Consider the following 21,435-nt stretch of genomic DNA (forward strand, 5'->3'; position numbering starts at 1 on the left):
TCCACCGACGAATTGAACCATCGCGTGACGCGCTCAGTAGATTGGAACTGGTACCCAAACAGACAAGGCTCCAGATGACTTCGGAATGACCCACGATGATGCACTCTGGTGTCAAGCTCTCTGGTGGACGCTCAGGCACTGGTTTTTTCCACGATGTGGTCTTTGTATTGTGATTGACGAAGTAGGACCGACCGAGCGGTGAGATGTGCCATTCGCATCCGGGAACGAGTTGTCCAGGAAGATCTATGTTTCACCATTAGTTCCTCGTTGCTAGTGTGACATTTTTCGCTCACTTAGTTGCACTCCTGGTAAAGGCCGGTTCCATGAAGCCATTATGACTGTGTCATCTTGATATGCTATTCTGCCATCTAGCAGATTAACCTGCCACCATTGAGGAGGGAGCGCTTCATTCCCGCCTGTTTGTCGTCGAGTAAGTAAGCAGGTATGAAAATACAGACACTTACCTTCCCAAAGTGCATCCTGGCGATATTGTGCACCATAGGGTGGTGGATCCTTCTCCTTCGTCCGACGAAGCCCGCTCACTACCGGCGAGTTCAACGACGCCTTTCGTTCTTTATCTCTTCGTTGTGCTGATGCGCTTGATTCGGCCATGCCACAAGTTTTGAATGACCGCTGTCCGTACAGACTCGTTGAGAGCGCTCGATAACACAGACAGTGAATTGTCGAATGCGAGAAGAGATTATGGAACTGGAGAAGAGACCTGCTAGGTAGTCAGCTGTACATGCTGTATTTTCACTGGCAGGCGCTTCTTTGAGCCACATGTGAGGGGCGGCGCTTCGAATGTTTGGGGCAGTTCTACAGATTGCTGTACATCACACCAACGACCATCAAGATATGAACGTTATGAACGTTTGAACGTGAGTGGCACACGTCGACGGTTAATGGTAGATAACCGACTGCATTTCTAATATTACATGCGAGTCTATATGAATTAGCATCGCATGACGCCAATTAACCACTTGAGTACCCCTGTGATCGTAACCTAGCAAGGAGAAACGCTAGCGATGGTGCCAATCTGCGAGGAGCTTTATAGAGTGGCATGTCGAACTCACTGATATGACGTAGTTGTTGGTGATATACATCCTGGAACGTGGTGCATGAGGGGCCAGAAAGCGACTGGACAGTATTTGCTTGGGAATTCTACCTACCCTCGTCAACTACACGCTGGAGATAAGAAGATCAACTAATCGGGGCGGTGCAGTGGAGACGGTGGTAGTTGTAGGCCGTCTATGAGATCTGAGGGTCTATATCACGAAAGCGAGTTAGGGAGTCGAAGATGATGTCGTTAATGCTCGCGATAAACACGTTTTGATAAAGTCAATAAATTCCTTGATGGAGATGGAGATTGACCATTCCTGAGTCGGTCCAGGTCCGTCCTCGAGGGGATTGCCGTGTGGCTTCTATGAGAGTGCTGTGAATACAGATAACCCCAAACGAACCCCAAAAACGTAAGCGCTGAGATTGCAAGATTGCAGCGAGTGTCGCTCAGAGAGTGCGCTGTAGGTTGTTCCGATGATTGAGGCGAGTATTATGGGTGTTGTCGCCGAACTATGTCGAACTTGCCTGACTATTCGGATTGAAATTTGTTTGTGATACGATTTGAATGGTTCGATCTTAGTGGTTCGAGTGTGGCTGTGTAAATTTTAGATCGTGTGAATATTGGGGTATAAAATAGCGTCTATACAGGATGATAGACATCGTTTCCCCCTTCTCCCTACAATGTCTTCAAAAGGTCCGTTCTCATTATCATCGCGCTACTAACTCGTACTCACATCCACTATAGCAATCAGAGAATACGACGCAAAACTTCTATTGGCCTATTGGCTTCAACGTGCACCTGCACCAAACCCAAACTTCGCCCCTTCACCATCTTCTACTCTTAAGTTCCCCGCTCCACGAGTAGCGCAGATCTTATGGGATCCTTCAACTGATTCCATCACACCTGATACCCTCCTTCCTTCTTGGGTATCCACCACAAAGCTCGTCGCAAAACCAGATCAGCTCATCAAACGTAGAGGCAAAGCAGGCTTGCTAGCTCTCAACAAAGATTGGCAAGACGCGAAGAAATGGATTCAAGATAGAGCAGGGAAGCCTCAGAGAGTAAGTCCTTATCTCATCTAATCGCATCTCCTTCCATATTTAGCACTTCTCCCACAGGTCGAATCAGTCACAGGCACGCTTAGCTCTTTCATCGTAGAACCTTTCCTCCCCCATCCATCAGACTCTGAGTACTACATCTGCATCACTTCAGCACGTCATGGTGACACTCTGCTCTTCACCACGGCAGGTGGTGTCGACGTTGGCGATGTTGACGCAAAGGCTCTCAAACTCGACATACCTGTCGTCGGTCCTTTCCCAAGTCGCGCTGATCTCCAGAGAATCCTCCTCCGCGATGTCCCAGCACACAAGAAAGAAGTCCTTACTGACTTCCTCGTCAGACTCTACTCTGTTTACGTAGATCTTCACTATGCTTACCTCGAGATCAACCCCTTGGTCGCCCTCGATGACGGTACAATTCACTACCTCGATATGGCTGCAAAGCTCGATCAGACAGCCGAGAGCATCTGCGGTCCAAAGTGGGCTGTCGCAAGAGACTTGACAGTCTACGAGACCGCTCCGGCTGGACATACCACTGGTTCCAAGATAAACGCTGACCGTGGCCCACCCATGGTTTGGCCTGCTCCATTTGGTAGAGATCTCACAAAGGAAGAAGGTGCGTACTCCGTCCATCGTCGTTGTGTCGTACTCATGTGACATAGCATACATTCAAAAACTCGATGCTTCAACCGGTGCTTCTCTCAAGCTCACTGTCCTCAACCCCAACGGTCGTGTTTGGACAATGGTCGCAGGTGGTGGTGCATCCGTCGTCTACAGTGATGCCATCGCAGCAGCAGGTTTCGCACATGAACTCGCAAACTACGGTGAATACTCTGGTGCTCCAAGCGAGGGTCAGACTTTCGAATATGCCAAGACAATCCGTGCGTATCTCTCCACGTCAATCGCATCTCGCTAATCTATGTATAGTCGACTTGCTCACGCGTCCACCTCCTCGCCCTGATGGCAAGATCCTCATCATCGGTGGTGGTATTGCAAACTTCACCAACGTGGCTGCCACCTTCAAAGGCATCATCCGCGCACTCACATCCTACAAAGCACAACTCATCGCACACAAAGCCAAGATTTACGTCCGTCGCGGCGGTCCCAACTGGCAAGAAGGTCTCAAAGCCATGCGTTTACTCGGTTTGTCCATCCCACGCATACATTGATGTTAACATCGCCACTAACACTCACACAGGCGAATCCCTTGGCGTCCCCATCCGAGTCTTCGGCCCCGACACCCACATCACCGAAATCGTTCCCCTTGCCCTCGGCCTCAAATCCACAACGAGCACAACAGCACCCATCAGCATCCCAGCCACCGCACCCGGCTCCCCCAAGATCTCGCCCGCATCGCCCGAGCCCGGGGCCAGCGACGTTGGAGCTATCCACGCAGATGGGGAGCGTACCCAGCCCAATGATGTCGTCGTCCGCTTCGATTCCCTCAAAAGCACCAAAGGCTCCAGGCCCGCATACAGGCCATTCGACGAAGATACACGCAGCTTTGTCTATGGCCTTCAACCACGCGCCATCCAGGGAATGTTGGACTTCGATTACAGCTGTAAACGCGCGCGTCCAAGTGTAGCGGCTATGATTTATCCCTTTGGAGGACACCACATTCAGAAATTCTACTGGGGCACACGCGAAACTCTTCTCCCCGTATACACCTCTCTCGAAGAAGCCGTCAAGAAGCACCCCGACGTCGATGTCGTCGTTAACTTTGCGTCCAGCCGGAGTGTATATAGCAGTACGATGGAGTGTTTGGGGTATGAGAGCATCAAGGCTATTGCGTTGATCGCCGAGGGTGTGCCAGAACGCCAGGCCAGGGAGATTTTGTGGAAGGCGAATGAGAAGGGCGTGTTGATTATCGGCCCTGCTACTGTTGGAGGGATCAAGCCTGGTTGCTTCAGGATCGGCAATTCTGGAGGGTGTGTTTGCTCTTTGTGCTGACATGAACGTTTCGCCCTTCTGACATAATTCCTACCCCACAGCATGATGGACAACATCATCGCCTCCAAGCTCTACCGCCCTGGCAGCGTCGGCTACGTCTCCAAATCCGGAGGAATGTCCAATGAGCTCAACAACATTCTTAGCCTCGTCACAAACGGTACCTACGAAGGTATCGCCATCGGTGGTGACCGCTACCCCGGCACGACCTTCATCGACCACCTCCTCCGCTATGAAGCCGACCCCGCATGCAAAATGCTCGTCCTCCTCGGTGAAGTCGGTGGTGTCGAAGAATACCGCGTCATCGAAGCCGTCAAGTCTGGCAAGATCAAGAAACCCATCGTTGCATGGGCCATTGGGACTTGCGCCAGCATGTTCACTACGGAGGTGCAGTTCGGACACGCAGGCAGTATGGCCAACAGCGATAGCGAGACTGCGGATGCTAAGAACAGGGCTATGCGTGAGGCAGGGTTCATCGTACCCGCCACTTTCGAAGAGCTCCCAAAGGCCCTAAAAGACACCTACGATGCGCTCGTCGCGCAGGGTGCTATCGTCCTCGCCAGAGAAGTCGAGCCCCCTGTTATTCCCATGGATTACAAATGGGCGCAAGAGTTGGGCCTTATCAGGAAGCCGGCTGCGTTTATCAGTACTATTTCTGATGAGCGTGGGCAGGAGCTGCTTTATGCTGGCATGCGTATTTCTGATGTCTTCAGAGAAGATATCGGCCTTGGAGGAGTCGTCTCTCTCCTCTGGTTCAAGCGCCGTCTTCCCCCTTGGGCGACCAAGTTCATCGAGATGGTGCTGATGCTTACGGCAGATCACGGTCCAGCTGTCAGTGGTGCCATGAATACCATCGTCGCCACCCGTGCGGGCAAGGACCTGATCTCTAGTTTGGCGAGTGGCTTGTTGACTATTGGTAGTCGGTTCGGTGGAGCACTGGATGAGGCTGCTAGCATGTTCAGTGGGGCTAGAGATACGGGGTTGACGCCTCGGGAGTTTGTGGATAATTCCAGGAAGGCGAATAAGCTCAGTGAGTAGCCTGTCATTTTTTTGCGGTTGTGTGAGCTCGAGACTGAGTGACGCATAACAGTCTCTGGTATTGGCCACAAGATCAAATCGGTGAACAACCCTGATCTCCGTGTCGAGCTCGTCAAGGAATACGTGAGGAAGAACTTCCCAAGCCACTCACTTCTTGATTACGCACTTGCCGTTGAGAAAGTCACCACGAGCAAGAAAGATACCGTACGTCCCCGTCCCTCACCAAATCCAAATTCCAGACTAACATCCCAACAGCTTATCCTTAACGTCGACGGCTGTATCGCCGTTTGCTTCGTCGACCTCCTGCGCGACAGTGGTGCCTTCACCCCTGAAGAAGCCGATGAATATATCAAGATCGGGACCCTCAACGGTCTCTTCGTCCTCGGCCGCAGCATCGGCTTCATTGGACACCACCTTGACCAGAAGAGACTCCGTGCGCCGTTGTACAGACACCCTGCTGATGATATCTTCATCAACATTGCGGATTTGAATCAGCCGAGGGTGTTGGGGAAAATGCAGTGAGCGGCGCGTGTATTAATGTGAAGCTGGACCATCCCGCCGTTGTAAACTGAAGACTATTAGACGTGCATAATACAAACTGAACCTCATAGCATATCGTGGATCCTTTTTCTTCTACTGTTTCTGTACTCATGGCTTAGGAGATTGTCTAGAACGCATTTTCATACTGTTTGCAATGGATAGATTTCTCGTGAAGAATGTGCCGCGTCGATATTCAAGTATGTTTCGTGGTCCCACGCTTGGTTCTTTCAGCTTCACAAGTTGACACTACAGACCGTGCCCATGACATTTCAACGTTGTTCCCAACCTGAAGAAGCTGTATGAACACCTTCGTAACTACATGAGTCTCATCATGATGTCACGCCATGGAAACTTGCGCGATAGTCCATACATACCTGCGGTTCTTTATTGCGTGACGTGAGTGAACGATAACTCACAGTTCGCTACCTCGGGCACATGCAAGTTGGGTAAGAAGAGATGCTTAATACTTTTCTCATCCCCCTCGCATGTGCCATGGTATCATCTATGTTGGTGCGTTGAAACAGGTTATAGTCTGAAGGCGCCTGTGGACGACGCACAACCAGCGTTATCGAGTCAAACTTCAGCTTTAGACTGCAATCTAATGATAGCTAAGAGGTAGTGCGGGTACGACTTTGGCCTGCGAGTAAAAAGTTGAGTCGTTCGTGCCCTGGTAAACTTATCATCTCGCGCTAGAGCATTGGTCGAACATGTGCATGAAGGGGCGCTGGTACTACGCATAGGGCTTCTTATGCAAACATCTGCACAAAAAGTAAAGTGATAACTAGTCCGCAAAAAAAAACAAGACGCACGAGCAAAAACTATCAAGTAACAGAGATGACCTCATGACTGATGCGAGGTAGGACGACCACAACTAAAAAACAATCCGCAGCACCTAATTTCATAAGAAACTTGTCCTGTCTCACCAATCGATCCTTGTGTTTCTGTCGGTCGTCCTCGATACTCTTGTATCCCCGGCACAACCTGAGGTTGACCTGCTTGTGTCAAACCACCAGCCTCGTTGCCATTTGTATGTTGCGCAGCTGCTGCTGCTGCCGCTTCTGCCCGGGCCAATTCTGCTGCGCTGGGAGGGGAAACATAAATTCTCTGCAAATGTATTAATTTCTATGATATCAACAAGGAACGATGGAAGCTACCCACATTTTTCTTGCGACCGGCAGCTACTTCAACGGTGCATATAGAACTTCCTCTTGCAAATAAGTTGAAATTCCAACGTCGGGGCTCGAGCGGTATTGATTGTGGCGCGTTTGCATGTCCAGTACTGAAAGGCAGTAAACTGAGCAAGTTACGCCAATGGAGGGAAGACGATGGGCTCGCAGGAGAAGGCGTGGGGTTCGTATCAGCGTCCCAGAAGCCATTGCCCTGTGCCACTTTTTAGACTTGCGAGAGCCCTGGAACGAAAAACTGCACTGACATATCTCGCCAAGCCTTTGTTGACGGCCTGGGGCCGCTGCTCGGAGATCTGACGACATGAATAAGCGGATGAGCAGAGTGTTGATAACTGATCGGCGCACAGCATCTATCGATCGAACTGGATGTCCCTGGGAAAAAAGTGAGATACAATGCGAAAGGGAAGCGCAGACGACTTGCCTTGACCTTTGCACTGCTCTCATCCGCACACTGAACAACGACCAGACTCCACTTAGAAAAGACACAGACAACAAATAAACACACGCACGTGATTATTGACTGTATGTTTGAGCGCTGCATCCAGGCTCCATACATATATCTTTCCATCCAATCCAGCACTGACGATATACTTTCCATCAGGGGAAATGACAACAGCCCAGATTAGGTCGTCGTGCAAGAGCGGGTCTCCGACCGGCTGATTGGTCTTGAGGTCCCAGATGCGAACTGAGCAGTCATGTGATGCGCTAACAAGATGTCTTTCATCCGGGGAAAGACAGAGGGAGCTGACGTGATAGTTATGAGCCTGAAAAACAACAAGCTCTTTCCCATCAATCGACCCCCATTTTCGGATGGTGTGATCGGCTGACGCAGAGAAAATATGTGTGCCGTCCTTGGACCAACGCAACGATGTCACCTCGCGCTCATGACCTTCGATCTCCATGAGCAGTTCACCATCCTTTGACCACACGCAGATCACCTTGTTCTCTCCGCCGCTCATGAATTTGTCTCCTTGTGGAGAGTATCTGACAGCGTAAACCACCCCATGGCCGGGCTCTATCGGTGGTGCTATTTGTCGGCCAGTATCCGGGTTCCAGCGTCGTATGGTGCCATCTTCCGATCCACTTGCTATCTCTTGGCCGTTGAGCGACCAATCAATGGACATCACTGCATCATTATGCCCCTCCCACGATTTGCCGATCATGCTGTCCTTCTTGATGTTCCACAGCCGTAGCCTGCCATCTCCGCTTCCGCTCACGACCATGGATTCATCTGGAGACATTGCCATCGAGCATACCGCTCCTCCATCACTAGCCCAATGCCTCCCCACTGGCTCTCCATCTATTGTCCACTGACGAATTGAACTATCGCTTGACGCGCTCAGTATATTGCAACTGGTGCCCATCCAGGCAAGGCTATTAATGAGTTTGTAATGGCTGTCGATGATGCACTCCGGCGCCAAGCTCCCTGGTGGACGCTCAGGTGCTGTTTTTTTCCACGATGTGGTCTTGGTATTGTGGTTGACGAAGTAGGACCGACCGAGCGGTGAGATGTGCCATTCGCATCCCGGCACGAGTTGTCCGGGATGATCTATGTTTCACCATTAGTTCCTCGTTGCTAGTGGGACATTCTTCGTTCACCCATTCGCACTCCTGGTAAAGGTCGGTTACATGAAGCCATTACGGCTGTGTCATCTTGATACGCTATTGTGTCATCTAGCAGCTTAAACTGCCACCATTGAGGAGGAAGCGCTTCATTCCCGCCTGTTTCTCGTTGAGTAAGTGAGTAGGTATGAAAATGCAGACACATACCTTCCCAAAGTGCGTCCTGGCGATATTGTGCACCATAGGGTGGTGGATCCTTCTCCTTCGTCCGACGAGGCACGCTAACTACCGGTGAGTTCAACGACGCCCTTCGTTCCTTATCTCTTCGTTGTGCTGATGCGCTTGATTCGGCCATGACACTGTCGAAGAAAGTTTTGAATGACTGCTATCCGTACAGACTCGTTGAGAAAGCTCGATAACACAGACAGTGAATTGTCGAGAACGAGAAGCGATGGTAGAAGTAACGAAGAGACCTGGGGTCAGATGTGATGCTGTATTTGCAGGCGTCTCACATGTCAGGGCAGTTCTATAGATTGCTGTACAATACGTTAGACTCGTCAGCGAGCGTCAAGATATGAATATGGGGCGTGCCAGTCAAATGTAAGATCCGACTATATCTCCGAAACATCATCAAGTTAATGCGTGGCATACCGTGAATTTCATTCTCAATAGAATCAGGAGAAAAATGGTAGACTCGTTCCGGACCAAGAAGCGATTTGGCTGAAACCTTAAAACGTCGGTGATACATAATAGAGTAGCTAAGTTTACTACATGTACGCTACGGGTTTGCAACCGATTCACTGTGTATCAAGCTATATCTACTATGTGAGTCATTCTTGTCTAGTTCATACTATTCATACTACTAAACGAGATTATTAACCATCTAGACTGGATACTCGGGCTTTCATTCTTTTGAGATGACGCCGGATGAATCAACTGTACATACAAGGCAGGTTCTGATTCTGGGATTCCAATAAATTCATCCTAAACTATCCGCTGTGAAGTGCTGCCATACAGGCGCCACGGTGTTAAACCAATATTCCAAAGCGGTAGAACCTCCCACAATAATATCTGCAGTGTATTAAAGCAAGCTTCGTCTGCCTCAGTACTAGCTCAGAGTCCCTTTTACAAAGCTTGTATCACTTCGCATAAATCATGCATTTCTTCTTCCTCGTAGTCGTTACTGCCTTAGCAGCATGTCTGTCTGTCGCTGCACAGACCAACTCCAACGGCTGCAAGCCCTGGTTAAAGGCCTGCGACAAGAACAGTGATTGCTGCAGTAATATCTGTGCTCCGCCGAAGGTGAGTATGAGTAGTTTGTTTTGCATCCAGGATTAATATTCAACCCCGTTGCTCACCACCCCTTGCTGTCAATAGCGTGGCGCTCAAAAGGTCTGCAACTAAGACTGCTTACCGATGGCCGGCAACCTGTCTATGAGTACATCTGGACGGTGAATCGTATTTCTGCTTTCGCATTAGTTCTGTACTGATGGCACAATACATAGTCCGTTGCTGAGTTGGTCAATGTAGTTGTTCCTGGAGTCTGAACAATTTTCCCTGCATGAGCAATGGAGGCGCCTTTGAATTTGTAATTTAAACACTCAATATTCAATATTGACTGACTTAAAGAGACGTGAGCAGCGATTTCAATGCCCTGATTTGTCCCGCATCATTCGCCTGAGCTTGAGTATTCATTAATATTAATATTCATCGTCGAAGCCTGCATTGTGTGCATAGCGGCTGTAGCAGTTGAGACGGAAATTTTAATGTGCGCATCAATGAACATTTTCAATGGACATCCAATATCGTTCACCACTACCAACATTATCATTGACGTAGTTGGTCTGTGTCGTTCATCACTCGATACTACATGTGTAAGTTCTTATATCTATTAGCCCTTGATGCACGTACTTTTGAGTGCCTCAAGATCTGCCGGAGTGTAAAGCTCTCCGGATCCTCTCTCGAGTGGGAAAATATGATACACAATCATGGTAAATGACTGCAGGGAAATCATAGTCTACAAGACAGCGCGGTGTTGTAACAGCTTCTGCAACGTTCTCACCGTGTTATACTTCTCTTCCTTCATAAACGTTTGAGAACGATTTGAACCCAGGAACACCAGCATCCCCTAAAATCAATGAGTAGGCCTGGGACCCCATAATCTAGAATGAAAAGCGCACATTGCAATTGAAAAGCGCACATTGCAATTGAAAAGCGCACATTGCAATTGAAAAGCCGCACTCTCACTCGTAGTGATGTATCCACCACTCTGTCGAATCCGCGCCAGGGAAAATGAAATCTCTTCTTTATCAGTGTTTGCGTGGGCGGGAAACGATTTCGGTGTTACTGTACCCCTTCGCCACGAAATCCTCAATAATCGGCCTGATGAGATCATCAGGAGCTTGAATAAGCGAAATCAGCCGGGAATGAACTACTAGCACAGACACGCTACTTACGGGCAGGAACTCGACCGTGTATTCGGCATCTGTGAAAGTAATTCAGCAGGAGAGACAGATGGTTTTGGACCATCCATTTGAACATCGTCGCTAAAAATTTGTCCGCGGGTTTGCTCATGACCCTACGGTAGACACGGTGACGAGGTTGATCTTTAGGCTGCCGCTCACTGGCGAAAGATGGATCAAGGGCCAGAAGACGACATTGTTATGACACAACGTACATGATGTTGTTCACCCTCGAGACGCGAGAACGATGGTCGACTCTCTTCATTGGAGTCAGTAGATAAGGTGGCCGTATCGTCAATACGAGCATAAGGTTGATTTTGATCAAATCTTGAAATTTTGTTCTTCTAACATGCATCGAGGCCCCAGAGGATGATGTAGCCCTGACCCGACAAGAAAATTGAAACCATGTCACTCTAGCCGTGGATAAGGTTTGACTCGAAACACTCGCAATGAGGAGAAAACGAGGCAAGGTACAGAGCTGAATATCAGATCTGTATCTTGCCCTGACTCCTGAGTTGGGATGGGGCCAGTGCTCAAAGTAATCGCCGTGTGGTGCAGGTTGAGAGTACACTGGAATCGACTCGCTTGTACGAGAATGGTGAAGCCTTGCACGAGAAGGTGAATCTTGGTTTGATGCTGCGAATGTATGAATGGAGATGGTCCGATAAGATGGGATAAGATGGGAGTTGAGGAAAGTAAAAGAGAAGCCTGCCATGCAAAAAGTATAAGCGAGGCTAGATTGGACGTGCTCGAGTTAAATTGCATTTATAATGATTCAGTAGGACTGTTAAACGCAAATATTAAGCTCTGGGCGCACAATTCGTATACACGACAAAATTGAGTTTCGTGGTTCTTCTGCTTTGACTCAGCGGCAAGACGGTGTATACAAATAAGATACAGCAATGTCACATGTAGTCTGCTGTACATGCTGTTGTAAATCCCGGAAAGCTTGCGATGAGGAGAAGATAGTGAAGTCTTAAATTGGGACCGAGTCGCAGGACTGCGCCCCAGTGATCACTTGGATCCAAATCATCAAGGCAAGTCGATTTGATTGTATCTTTCCTGAATTCCTGAGTCGTGATGGGGGCAGTCCTCAAGGTGATTGCCGTGTGGCGCAGGTTGAGAGCATCATGAGATTGACTCGCTTGTATCGAATGGTGGAAGCTTCCATGAAAAGTAGAGGGGGAATCATGTGGGATTGGTGGGAGGATGTAATAGGAGATGAGTTGATGAGATGAGAAGTCTAAAGAATAAGCGATGAGTGAAACAATAAGAGGATGGTAGCAGAGAAACCAGAAGCGTAAGCGAGGCGAAGTGTGGGATGCCAGTGAGAGCTCGATGGTGAATTGATTAACAGCGCTGAGATCTGAGACTTGCTCACACCAGTATCCTCCGTTTCCAGAGTCGATCCTGAGTACTGAGTATCGACCCTCCTCTCTCAACTATTCGGTTTGAAATTGAATTGGAAAGTCGGCCTGCAAATGATGTTTTCATTAATAAGTATTGCGGATTTGAGCCAACCGAAGGTGCTAAGGAAATGTAGTGAGTGTCGCGCACGCGCTCCGTGGTGTGGACTTCGGCATAGTGATGTTGTTCAGCTCCAGGACCTGGTGACTTGATGTTGAGCAAACTGAAAAGTGATCTTGGCGCCGCCGTTGTAAAATGAACATTGAAGATCACGTGCATCATACGAACTGAGTACTGAATGCGTATAGAGTCATGGTCTGTCACTGATTCGATGGCGTGTAATGCCTTGACACATACAATATCTGACTCGGAAATGCTGGATGTTCATCGTTTCTGTTGCATGTGTCACTACGGTACAACCTATGCTGGAGGGTTGAAACCGATCATAATCCGAAGGCGGTCTAGGAATCAGGATGAGCCTGACTCAGCCTGTGTCGTACATGGGCAATGCACACCAGCGTTGCTCAAGCCTTCGCTTCAAGGGGTGCGTAGCCAGGGATGCAACTACATGAGCAAAAATATGATCAGGCCCTGGTGTCATCTCGCGGCTAAAGCGCTTGTAGTTGAATATGAAAATGCTTAGTCGCACTGTGACAACGACAGCCTGAGCCTGAGTCATCTTAGCGCTCATGGATGTATTCGGGCGTGAAAAAGGTGCCCGCAAATGCAGCGTGCACACCTAACCTTCTCTTCATCACTTTGTCGCCTGCTTCCCCCGTGGGCACATCATCTCCCTATCATTGGCACAATCTGTTCGTTGCAATTCGACACTCAACTTGCAAATGTGTACCAACCAATGCTGCGGGAGCCCCGGTGTTCGAATTTCGGCTGATCTCGCGCGAGATTTTCCAGGCATCCCATCGAGGTTGCTCCTTATCGAGAATGACTCGCTTGATATCTATTATCAACCATGTTTCTTCGGAAAACCATTGAGCTGGGTTTACAGAGATACGGCATCATCCCTCCCACCAAGGCGGAACTATGCAACATACTAGTGGTAACCAGGCCCACAGTTCAACGCAACGCGGCCAACCCGCAGCGGGGACACAAGGGCCTCAAGGGCAATAAACACAATTCGACTAATACTGGAAAGGCGGGAAAAGTTTCCTATGAGAGAGTGAGCTGTTGCGGATGGTTTGTTGGCTATCGTCATTCCCATTCTCGTTGATCATAAAGTCATTTGCTGAAGTTGTGCCTCTCACTCGATAGTTGTTTCCCCTCTCTCATGCAACTCTATAGATTGTTCCGCGTTCCAGTTTTGCACTCGTGCTGTACACGATATTTTCGTTATCTACATGAAAGTTCCATCGCTATAGCCTCGTCTTATTTCAAGTCAGGCGAGACAATGAATAGCTGCTTGGACTGGATAACCTTTACAACCAGCTGGATAGTGTAGGTCAGGAAGGTGAAGACGAGTAGATTTTGCTGATATGTAAAGGTAGTGAACCAATGGAGTCGTATTCCACGGCAACCCATCCTCCCTCAGCTGTTTTGAGTGTGCCGACCTATATCACAGTTTGCTCTGCGAGGGCAATTTATCACCATGAGACCGACCCAGATACCAGTGTCGCATCCTCGAGCTCACGCATCCACTCCCACACGGTCTCTCAATTGGCTGAAAACGCGCTGAACATAGAAAGTAGACTGCTGGTTAGCAGATGACGCCGCAAGATAGAGCCCCCCAAGATGCGCACGAAAATGACCACGCGAATACTCAACATGGAGTCACAGTGCTTCGGCATCTTCCAAGCTCGACATCATCAACAGGGGGTGACCATGGTGGATAACCGGTCCGATGGGGATAGGGCGTACTGCACAGGGATGACAGTTCCTGATCGAGAGGTAGAGGTTAGTTCACCGGTATCACGGTCTACATCTGGAAATGTTCAGCTGGTCGGATCTGGATTATGAGAGCCATTGACATTGCCCAAGGTGGATCCTATTTGCGTGACAATCGGGTCCAAAGACTGAATAGGCCTTTTATTTCCATGACCATCCTGGGAGAACGCTATGCTTCGCGTCTAGCAACTTCAAAGCAACTTCCCTCGTTGAAGCAACCCGATGGTGTCCAGCAGTACATATACCATGAACCGCGAGTGCTTGAACACCTTTTGGGGCTTGTGCCTTGACATTAGCACACCGAAGAAGAAACCGGTCAACGAATATGAGTGCCTGGATGTCTGGTGCCCCATCAACAATTCACAGCTTTCTTGCATCCCCCTTGGACATCTAACCAAGGGGCGTGAACGGAAGTACGTACCAGAAGAAGCTGATATTGATACCAACATCGCCTGAGCCCCAAAACGTCTGAAACTAGTCCATATCTTGATATGGGCGCAAGTTTAGCCCTCCTGTGAAGATGCATGAATGACGCTTCCTGTAGTTCCATTCTTCTTCCGAGATCTGCCCCTGAGGCCTGATCTACCATCGATATGAAACGCCTGTCAAAGCTACTTGGCTGAGAGCATAGCATGTCTTATTCATGGTGATGTCATGGCAATATCAATTGAAAATTCCAAAAGCTATCGGTTGTGCGGATGTACAAACCATTTCGCAGTCGAAGGTCGGCACGTGACTCAGTGAGGACGTGCGATTTCATCTGTCCTGGGATTGAACCTCACATTATAAGCTCCATCAGCCATATATATACATTAGACTAGCGTCAGGAGATTGATAGGGCCACGCACACAAGAAGGATTCGGAAAGACGTTTGTCACTTCCAGCAACTAATACCTTTGATGGTTTGATTGAACACAGGTCTTTCCATAATCGGTTCAAACGACATCACCGAGCGGTTTTCTATCATCGGCTGGCCTTGGAGAGCTGTCCCACCCCTCTCACATACGGTACAGTGATTCCGGTGGTTCGCGTTGGAATAGGGACCCAGTGTGCAGGAGCGGTGTCATTGTCAACAGCCACACTAGTAGCACCGGAGATTAGCGCTTAGCCACCGAGTTACGTTGGGGTAGGTTTCACCATCCTTGCTCGTGATAACGCAGTCATAGGTACACCTCTCCAGCCTAACCCGCCGCTCTCATATGTCATTTTTTGCTGGCCATCTGGAAATGGGTTTCTTTCTTCTCACCATAGCGTGCGCACACCTGTACGTATCACCTGTGATAAAACCATAAGGCAGAAGTATGCTTGAAAAAGACGTTCCTTACTATGAGCATTTGGCCACTGACTACTCCAGAGTACGCTGCTGCCTCAGTCGCAGAGAACGAGGCGTAAGTAATTAATATTACGCAGTGGGCCGTGACTGTGCCAAATGGGCTCTGAGAATTCCTACTAACTACTTTCACACACACAGCCACGCAGTTGCATTGCAGACTCTCCGCCGTTTTCCACCCACTCCGTAGTACGTATGGCCCACAGCCTGCCTGCTCAGAGAATACTGGTTAAAATCGGTGTCCGAGGGATTACCAAAGGCACAGCACGCGTCCAAGAATGCCCAACTGCAGTTCAATTTACGGGACGATAAGCTTTGCGCCGAGTTCTAACCGGTCCTGGAACGAGAATCTATGTATCGCCCAGTCGGATATTACTTTCCGGAGCCAAGCTATCAACGAATGCTCCATCAGGCGTGAGATACGGCCTCTGATGCGGAGCTCGATAGATATTTGCTGTAGTCAAGCGCCTCTCTTAAATCCCGGGCCAGTGCAACTACGCGTTGGCGTCTTTTGACATCCTGCCGACTACTACCTCCCCCAACCCTCTGGCCTAATCTCAGTGTTGCAATGGAGGAAGGATATGGGCTCCAAGAGCGCAGGCAATCAAAGAATGTCACTCACGTGGAAGTACTTCAAGTCAATTCAAGTAGGCATCTTCCACTGGATGTTGCTTCCATGGATCTTGTGAAACGGAGGCTCAAGCAACGGCACATACAGATGTAAGTCTGCGACAGATCTGTCAGTTTTCCTACTTATTTTTTTGGCGTTCATCCGTCTCTCTCATCATAGGATAGCTGCAAGTCGCCGAATGTCTTGCCTTTGAATCTCTTTGACCATTTTCCTAAGATCGCTGGTACTTTGGGTACGGGACTGTTTCTAGGCACAGGGGGAGCCATTCACACAGCTGGACCACTCGGTGCCCTGATTGCATTTGCCCTGGTTGGCTCTGTAGCGTATTCGTAAGTCTACGATTTGTGCGGGTTTCCGCCTATTTGATCCGGCCAGGTCATTATGTTCACTTGGGGAGATGACCTCCCTAGCGCCGATATCAGGATCATTTCCTCACTTCGGTTTGTACTTTTCCTTTTGAGGCTGAAACGATATCAACTTGCCATCACTCAGCCTCCCGTTGGGTAGATCCCGCATTAGGATTTGCAGTGAGTGAGCTACTTAAGTACTTACCTTCGACTGACCTTTCATACTCTGTAGGTTGGTTGGGTGCATATTTTATCTTCTCACTATGTTTTAACATACCTAATCAAGTGTCACTTGTTAGAATTATTTTCTTGTAAGGTTTCATTCTGTGTCCATCGAAACTGTGCCTATATATCATGATCGCCCTTTCACAAGACTAATGCGTAGGCGTATACATTTTATCACAGCTATTCAGTGATTCACATCGCCATTTTCAGGTTCTACGTCCCTGTGGAAATATCCGGAGCTCAAATACTGATATCTATGTGGGATGTGAGTTTCCTGAACTACATTTGACGTTCCTGTTGTGTCCTAAAGGTTGGAATTCTGTCTAGTCACATCACGCTGCAGTTTATACTGTAGTGATTTGTATCGTTATATGCGCCACAAATGTATTTGGTGTAATGTGAGTCGTTGAAGCCGGTCGCGCCACGTATATTCATTCCTAAATTTCAGATACTTCGGAGAAAGTAGGTCCATCATCCTTTTCAATTTACATACTAAAAGATGAATAGCCGAATTTGCTCTTTCCATTTTGAAGCGTAAGCTAGCCTTCTGCCGGTATTTGTAAAGCAAACTCACCGTGTTTATCAGTGATAATGATCATTGGTCTAATCATCGTTGGCCTCGTCATTGACCTTGGCGGAGCACCGAATCACCAGCGACTTGGTTTTCAAGTACGTGTTATTTTATGAGTGGACTAGTGAGCTAATTATCCAAAGTACTGGAGTAATCCGGGTGTCTTTGCCGGGCCTGGACTCGAACCTCGGTATCCTGCACTTAATAATTTCCTCGGAATATTGAGTGCGATCACTCAAGCCGCATTTGCTTACCAGGGAATGGAGATAGTGGCTGTGTACGTGATATCTCATTCTGGGCATATATTCACTAACAATCCGATAGTGCGGCATCTGAGACGGAGAACCCGCGGAGGAATATTGCCAAAGCTATTCGCAGAGTTTTCTACCGAATCCTCATTTTCTACGTTGAGCATAATGATATCTTACGATGAATAGCTTCTTACAGCTCAGTAGATTCTCGGCGTTTTCATTGCAGGACTCATTGTACCTTCAAATAATCCGCAACTGTTGGAGGGAACTGGTATCTTTGCCAAGTCGCCATTTGTGATTGCGATGCAGATTTCAGGAATAAGAGGTGTGTACTTGGTTTTCCATAAAATCATATCTCATTTTCCCCTGCCATGTAGTGTTACCCGCTGTAGTAAATGCAGGTTTCATAACTAGCGCATTCTCCGCAGGCAACTCGTTCCTTTTTTGTTCTTCGCGCATCCTCTATGGTTTAGCACTTCGTAAACAAGCACCCCGGTTCCTCACTATCTGTACGAGGAAGGGCGTACCAATTGTTGCAGTGCTCTGTTCGGTATGAATGAACACTAATTTAGTCCCAAGTACCACGGAAACTGATGTGGGGTCAACAGAGTGTCTTCGCTTTTTTGTCTCTGATGAGTATATCATCGGGTGCAGAAACCGTGTTCACGTGAATTTCATCAATCGCCCTGTGTTCGCAATGTGGCTCATGTCGTATCTTAGCTGGTTCCAACATCTTAGTGTAATGGGTGGTTTCTTCGGCTGGCTTTCAATTAATTTAACTTATATTTTCTTCTGTGAGTACCCGGCGTATCTATGGATCATTGATGAACTGATGAATCATACAGATCGCGGACTGCAATACCAAGGCATTGAGCGACAGAAACTCCATTACTATAATCCCCTACAAGTCAGTCAGGGTCACCAAAACGCATAAAATAATCACTGATCCGATTTCAATCTGTAGCCGTGGCTCTCCATCTGGGGCATGGTCTGGTGTATATTATTTATCCTGATAAATGGATTTACCGTGTTTTGGGATTTTGAAGCCTCTTCCTTCTTGACATCATGTAGGCCGGTCCTTCTCTACCAGGATGACGTCTGACCAGTTATCGCAGATATAAATATTCCACTATTCTTTGGATTGTTTCTCTTCTGGAAAGTTACACGAGGCACGGTGGTTTGGAAAACAGATGAGATGGACTTCATTACGGTGCGCATTCGACACGTTAGCTTACCTGGGACTCAGACTCACTTCGTAATCAATCAGGGTATTCCTAGCTGTGAAGAAACTGAACGACCTGAGATCCCTCCGAAAGGTTTCTGGCAACACGTTGCTGCGGTGCTTTTTTGACCGAAGTGACTGTCTGCTGAACATGTGAGCTATGTAGGAAATAGCATGTAATCTAATGACATAGTTTGACTCGAATGTTCGAACTTCTCCACTGCTACATTGATAGACCTAGTATGTAAACTACGGTATTCCCAGAGCTGAAGTCAGGCTAAGCGTTGCTCCAAACATTATACGCGCCAGTGCTGAAGCGCTATATCATCAAGTAGTACAATTGCATAAACAGTTAGTCTACATGCAAATCTATTCGCTGAGAACTGTGCCGCCGCAATGTGAGGAGATTGAACACAGGAGTTTTTGTAGGTACGAGGATAGCATTGGTCCCGGGCTGGTAGCAATGACTCCATCCCCACGAAGTTATTCAACCCATCCACCGAGCTCAACGACGAACCCAACAGCAACCTTTGCGAATTCAAGAGCATGCTGTTTGTATTCCATGGTCAATGATTCACGACGTAATGTACATCAATGAAAAATATCGCACCTCAAATGAAAACTCTCCGTCGGCAAGGTCTATCTTGTCTCCTGCAGTGTGGATGTACGGGTTGAATGTTTTGAATGGATCGCCCTCTGCTGCAAATATGGCAGGGTACCCCGCTCGGTACCATGACATGTGGTCTGAGCCCGCACCAGGGCTTACAACAGGTTCAGCTAAGAATGCTGCAAGAACTGTGGTACCGCACTTACAAGAGTTTTGCACTGCCCACAGCAGACGTACTGTACTCTTCTGCAATCCCAATTGCCCAGTTGGTCAGATTCGAATCAACGTCCGTCGAGATAAAGGTCACAACAGGAATTTCTCCCTTTGGTACATATGCAGTCATGTCCTAGTACCCAGTTAATTCTCAGTTCAGAATGGATGGACTTTTATGCTCACAAACTGAATCATGGCGCCTACTTCCTTCTTCAATTGCTTGTACTCCGACACGACCTCCTGGCTTCCTAATAAGCCACCTTCTTCCGCAGCATACCAGTGGAACTCGACTGGGCGTTCTGGAGCGAATCCAGATTGGACAAGAGCTCTGAACGCCTCGAGGATTGTGACCGTTCCTGAGCCATCATCGTCTGCTCCAGGTGCAGGGAGTAAGGGAAAGCGGTAATTTGCAGAGTCTTGATGAGCGCCAACGATGATGCGAGGAAGGGCTATCGTCGGATTGGGAGAAGCGCGTCCAAAGAACGGTTCAAAGCGAGCGATGATGCTGGGCTGGGGGAATATGTGAGTGAACGTCTCGACTGAGAGACGGACACCAGGAGGGGCAGCAGAGATAATCTGTACAAGCGGATTGGATACATGAGTTCGACAAGTTTAATGTGAAGACACTGACGTCCAGAATCTGATTATACAACCAGCGTGAACTCTTGACACCAAACTCCGAGCGATAATACCGGTTGTGGAACGAAGTAAATTTCTCCAAATTTTTCTTCATCTCGTCCTTGCTCAGAAGCTCGGTGACCGACGTCACCTTCTCTTGATAATGTAATTCAGGCCATGCTATCATTCGACTCTCAGCTTAATGAGAATAGAAAATGGAGGTACGAGAAGTACGTACATGATTGAGCAGACCCGTGACATGCGTGCAAATCCTGATGATCGGTGAGATCGATGAACCCGAGGCCCTGCTGTCGAAGACGTAGTTTGTCACCTTCGGTCATCCATACTGCCTCGGCCCCAAATACTTGCAACAACCGTGGAGCATCTAGTTCTGACGCGTTCTCGGGATCTAGAATACGCATAACTTGTACAGGATCATCCGCGTGGGTAGCAAGAAGCGACTCTATGATAGCGTCGCGGTCAGTTAGGGTATCGACGGTGGTTTTGCCGAGTACATCCTGAGGCGGCTGCTGATCGAAGACTGCAGCAGATACAGAGAGAACAGAAATGAGCGCATACAGCGCGGTGAATGTCCTCATCGTCTACCTGTAAGGTGGTGTCGGTGAAGATAAGAGAGCAACTAGCTATGAGAATTCTCAACCTTCAAGAAAGCACCCGGCCCGCCACAGCCGTAGTTATTCACACCCACGGTCAGGATCGCGCCAAGCACAGACCAGTGTCCTTCCTGCGATGTGTCCCTTGATGGGACTGTTTTTATCTGAAATCCGAATACTACGAATTCGTTGCGACTCCGAGGATCCTCGATCATCTTCGCCAGCTAGACGTATAATATAAGTATTGGCACGATAGGGTATGGCCGACTGACTCGATGTCAAGAGACATAGCGAGTAGGCTATGGATGCAGGTCTGGCAATAAGCTGTGATCGAATCGATTATGTTAGTGTGATCCAGCGAAAGAACCAATCATATGACACGCATTTTCACTGGTCATATGACATGTGGTTTACGTAACGGAGTAATTTCACATCTTACTGTATTATACTGGGGGTCTGCGACTCAGTACTCAGGCCTCAGGAGTTGCAACGTTGAAGCGTTGAAGCCGGAGGACGTACAAAGGTGACCAAGATGCTAGGTACATCCCCTTTTGGTCCACGGACAGGCGAATACAGTGCAATGGAAGTCATCAAGCAAGGATTATACCAGTCGAGTTGAGCAAAGACATGAGCACACAAGAAAAG

At 48.4% G+C, this 21,435-nt stretch overlaps 4 protein-coding genes across 4 annotated transcripts; 2 read left to right on the forward strand and 2 right to left on the reverse strand.

Annotated features, from left to right (window-relative positions):
- The first annotated feature begins 1,673 nt into the window (after window positions 1–1,673).
- On the forward strand, window positions 1,674–5,827 carry HD556DRAFT_1270190 (ATP citrate lyase). Its single transcript, XM_041299164.1, has 9 exons — window positions 1,674–1,753; window positions 1,805–2,121; window positions 2,179–2,734; window positions 2,781–2,999; window positions 3,046–3,261; window positions 3,317–4,046; window positions 4,110–5,095; window positions 5,156–5,307; window positions 5,359–5,827. The coding sequence occupies exons 1-9, from the start codon at window positions 1,741–1,743 to the stop codon at window positions 5,623–5,625; spliced, it is 3,456 nt and encodes a 1,151-aa protein (XP_041160618.1). The 5' UTR covers window positions 1,674–1,740; the 3' UTR covers window positions 5,626–5,827.
- Window positions 5,828–10,408: 4,581 nt separating this feature from the next.
- Window positions 10,409–10,837, reverse strand: HD556DRAFT_435024 (uncharacterized protein). The gene has a single exon (XM_041310586.1). The coding sequence runs from the start codon at window positions 10,786–10,788 to the stop codon at window positions 10,528–10,530; it is 261 nt and encodes an 86-aa protein (XP_041160619.1). The 5' UTR covers window positions 10,789–10,837; the 3' UTR covers window positions 10,409–10,527.
- Window positions 10,838–16,059: 5,222 nt separating this feature from the next.
- On the forward strand, window positions 16,060–18,867 carry HD556DRAFT_1236773 (amino acid permease/ SLC12A domain-containing protein; the record flags this gene model as incomplete). Its single annotated transcript, XM_041297851.1, has 19 exons — window positions 16,060–16,211; window positions 16,287–16,451; window positions 16,498–16,562; window positions 16,615–16,666; window positions 16,905–16,959; window positions 17,022–17,092; window positions 17,143–17,156; window positions 17,202–17,228; window positions 17,281–17,363; window positions 17,409–17,542; window positions 17,590–17,671; window positions 17,721–17,841; window positions 17,894–18,066; window positions 18,125–18,183; window positions 18,237–18,310; window positions 18,362–18,423; window positions 18,481–18,583; window positions 18,632–18,726; window positions 18,784–18,867. The coding sequence occupies 19 exons, from the start codon at window positions 16,060–16,062 to the stop codon at window positions 18,865–18,867; spliced, it is 1,671 nt and encodes a 556-aa protein (XP_041160620.1).
- A 354-nt stretch (window positions 18,868–19,221) lies between these two features.
- HD556DRAFT_1443022 (Zn-dependent exopeptidase) lies at window positions 19,222–20,775 on the reverse strand (the record flags this gene model as incomplete). The annotated part of the gene is made up of 6 exons (XM_041306548.1): window positions 19,222–19,287; window positions 19,349–19,499; window positions 19,552–19,691; window positions 19,742–20,134; window positions 20,190–20,356; window positions 20,415–20,775. The coding sequence occupies 6 exons, from the start codon at window positions 20,773–20,775 to the stop codon at window positions 19,222–19,224; spliced, it is 1,278 nt and encodes a 425-aa protein (XP_041160621.1).
- Between the last annotated feature and the right edge of the window lie 660 nt (window positions 20,776–21,435).

Source organism: Suillus plorans (genome assembly GCF_016647745.1).
Source record: "Suillus plorans strain S12 chromosome Unknown HD556scaffold_26, whole genome shotgun sequence".
NCBI lineage: Eukaryota > Fungi > Basidiomycota > Agaricomycetes > Boletales > Suillaceae > Suillus > Suillus plorans.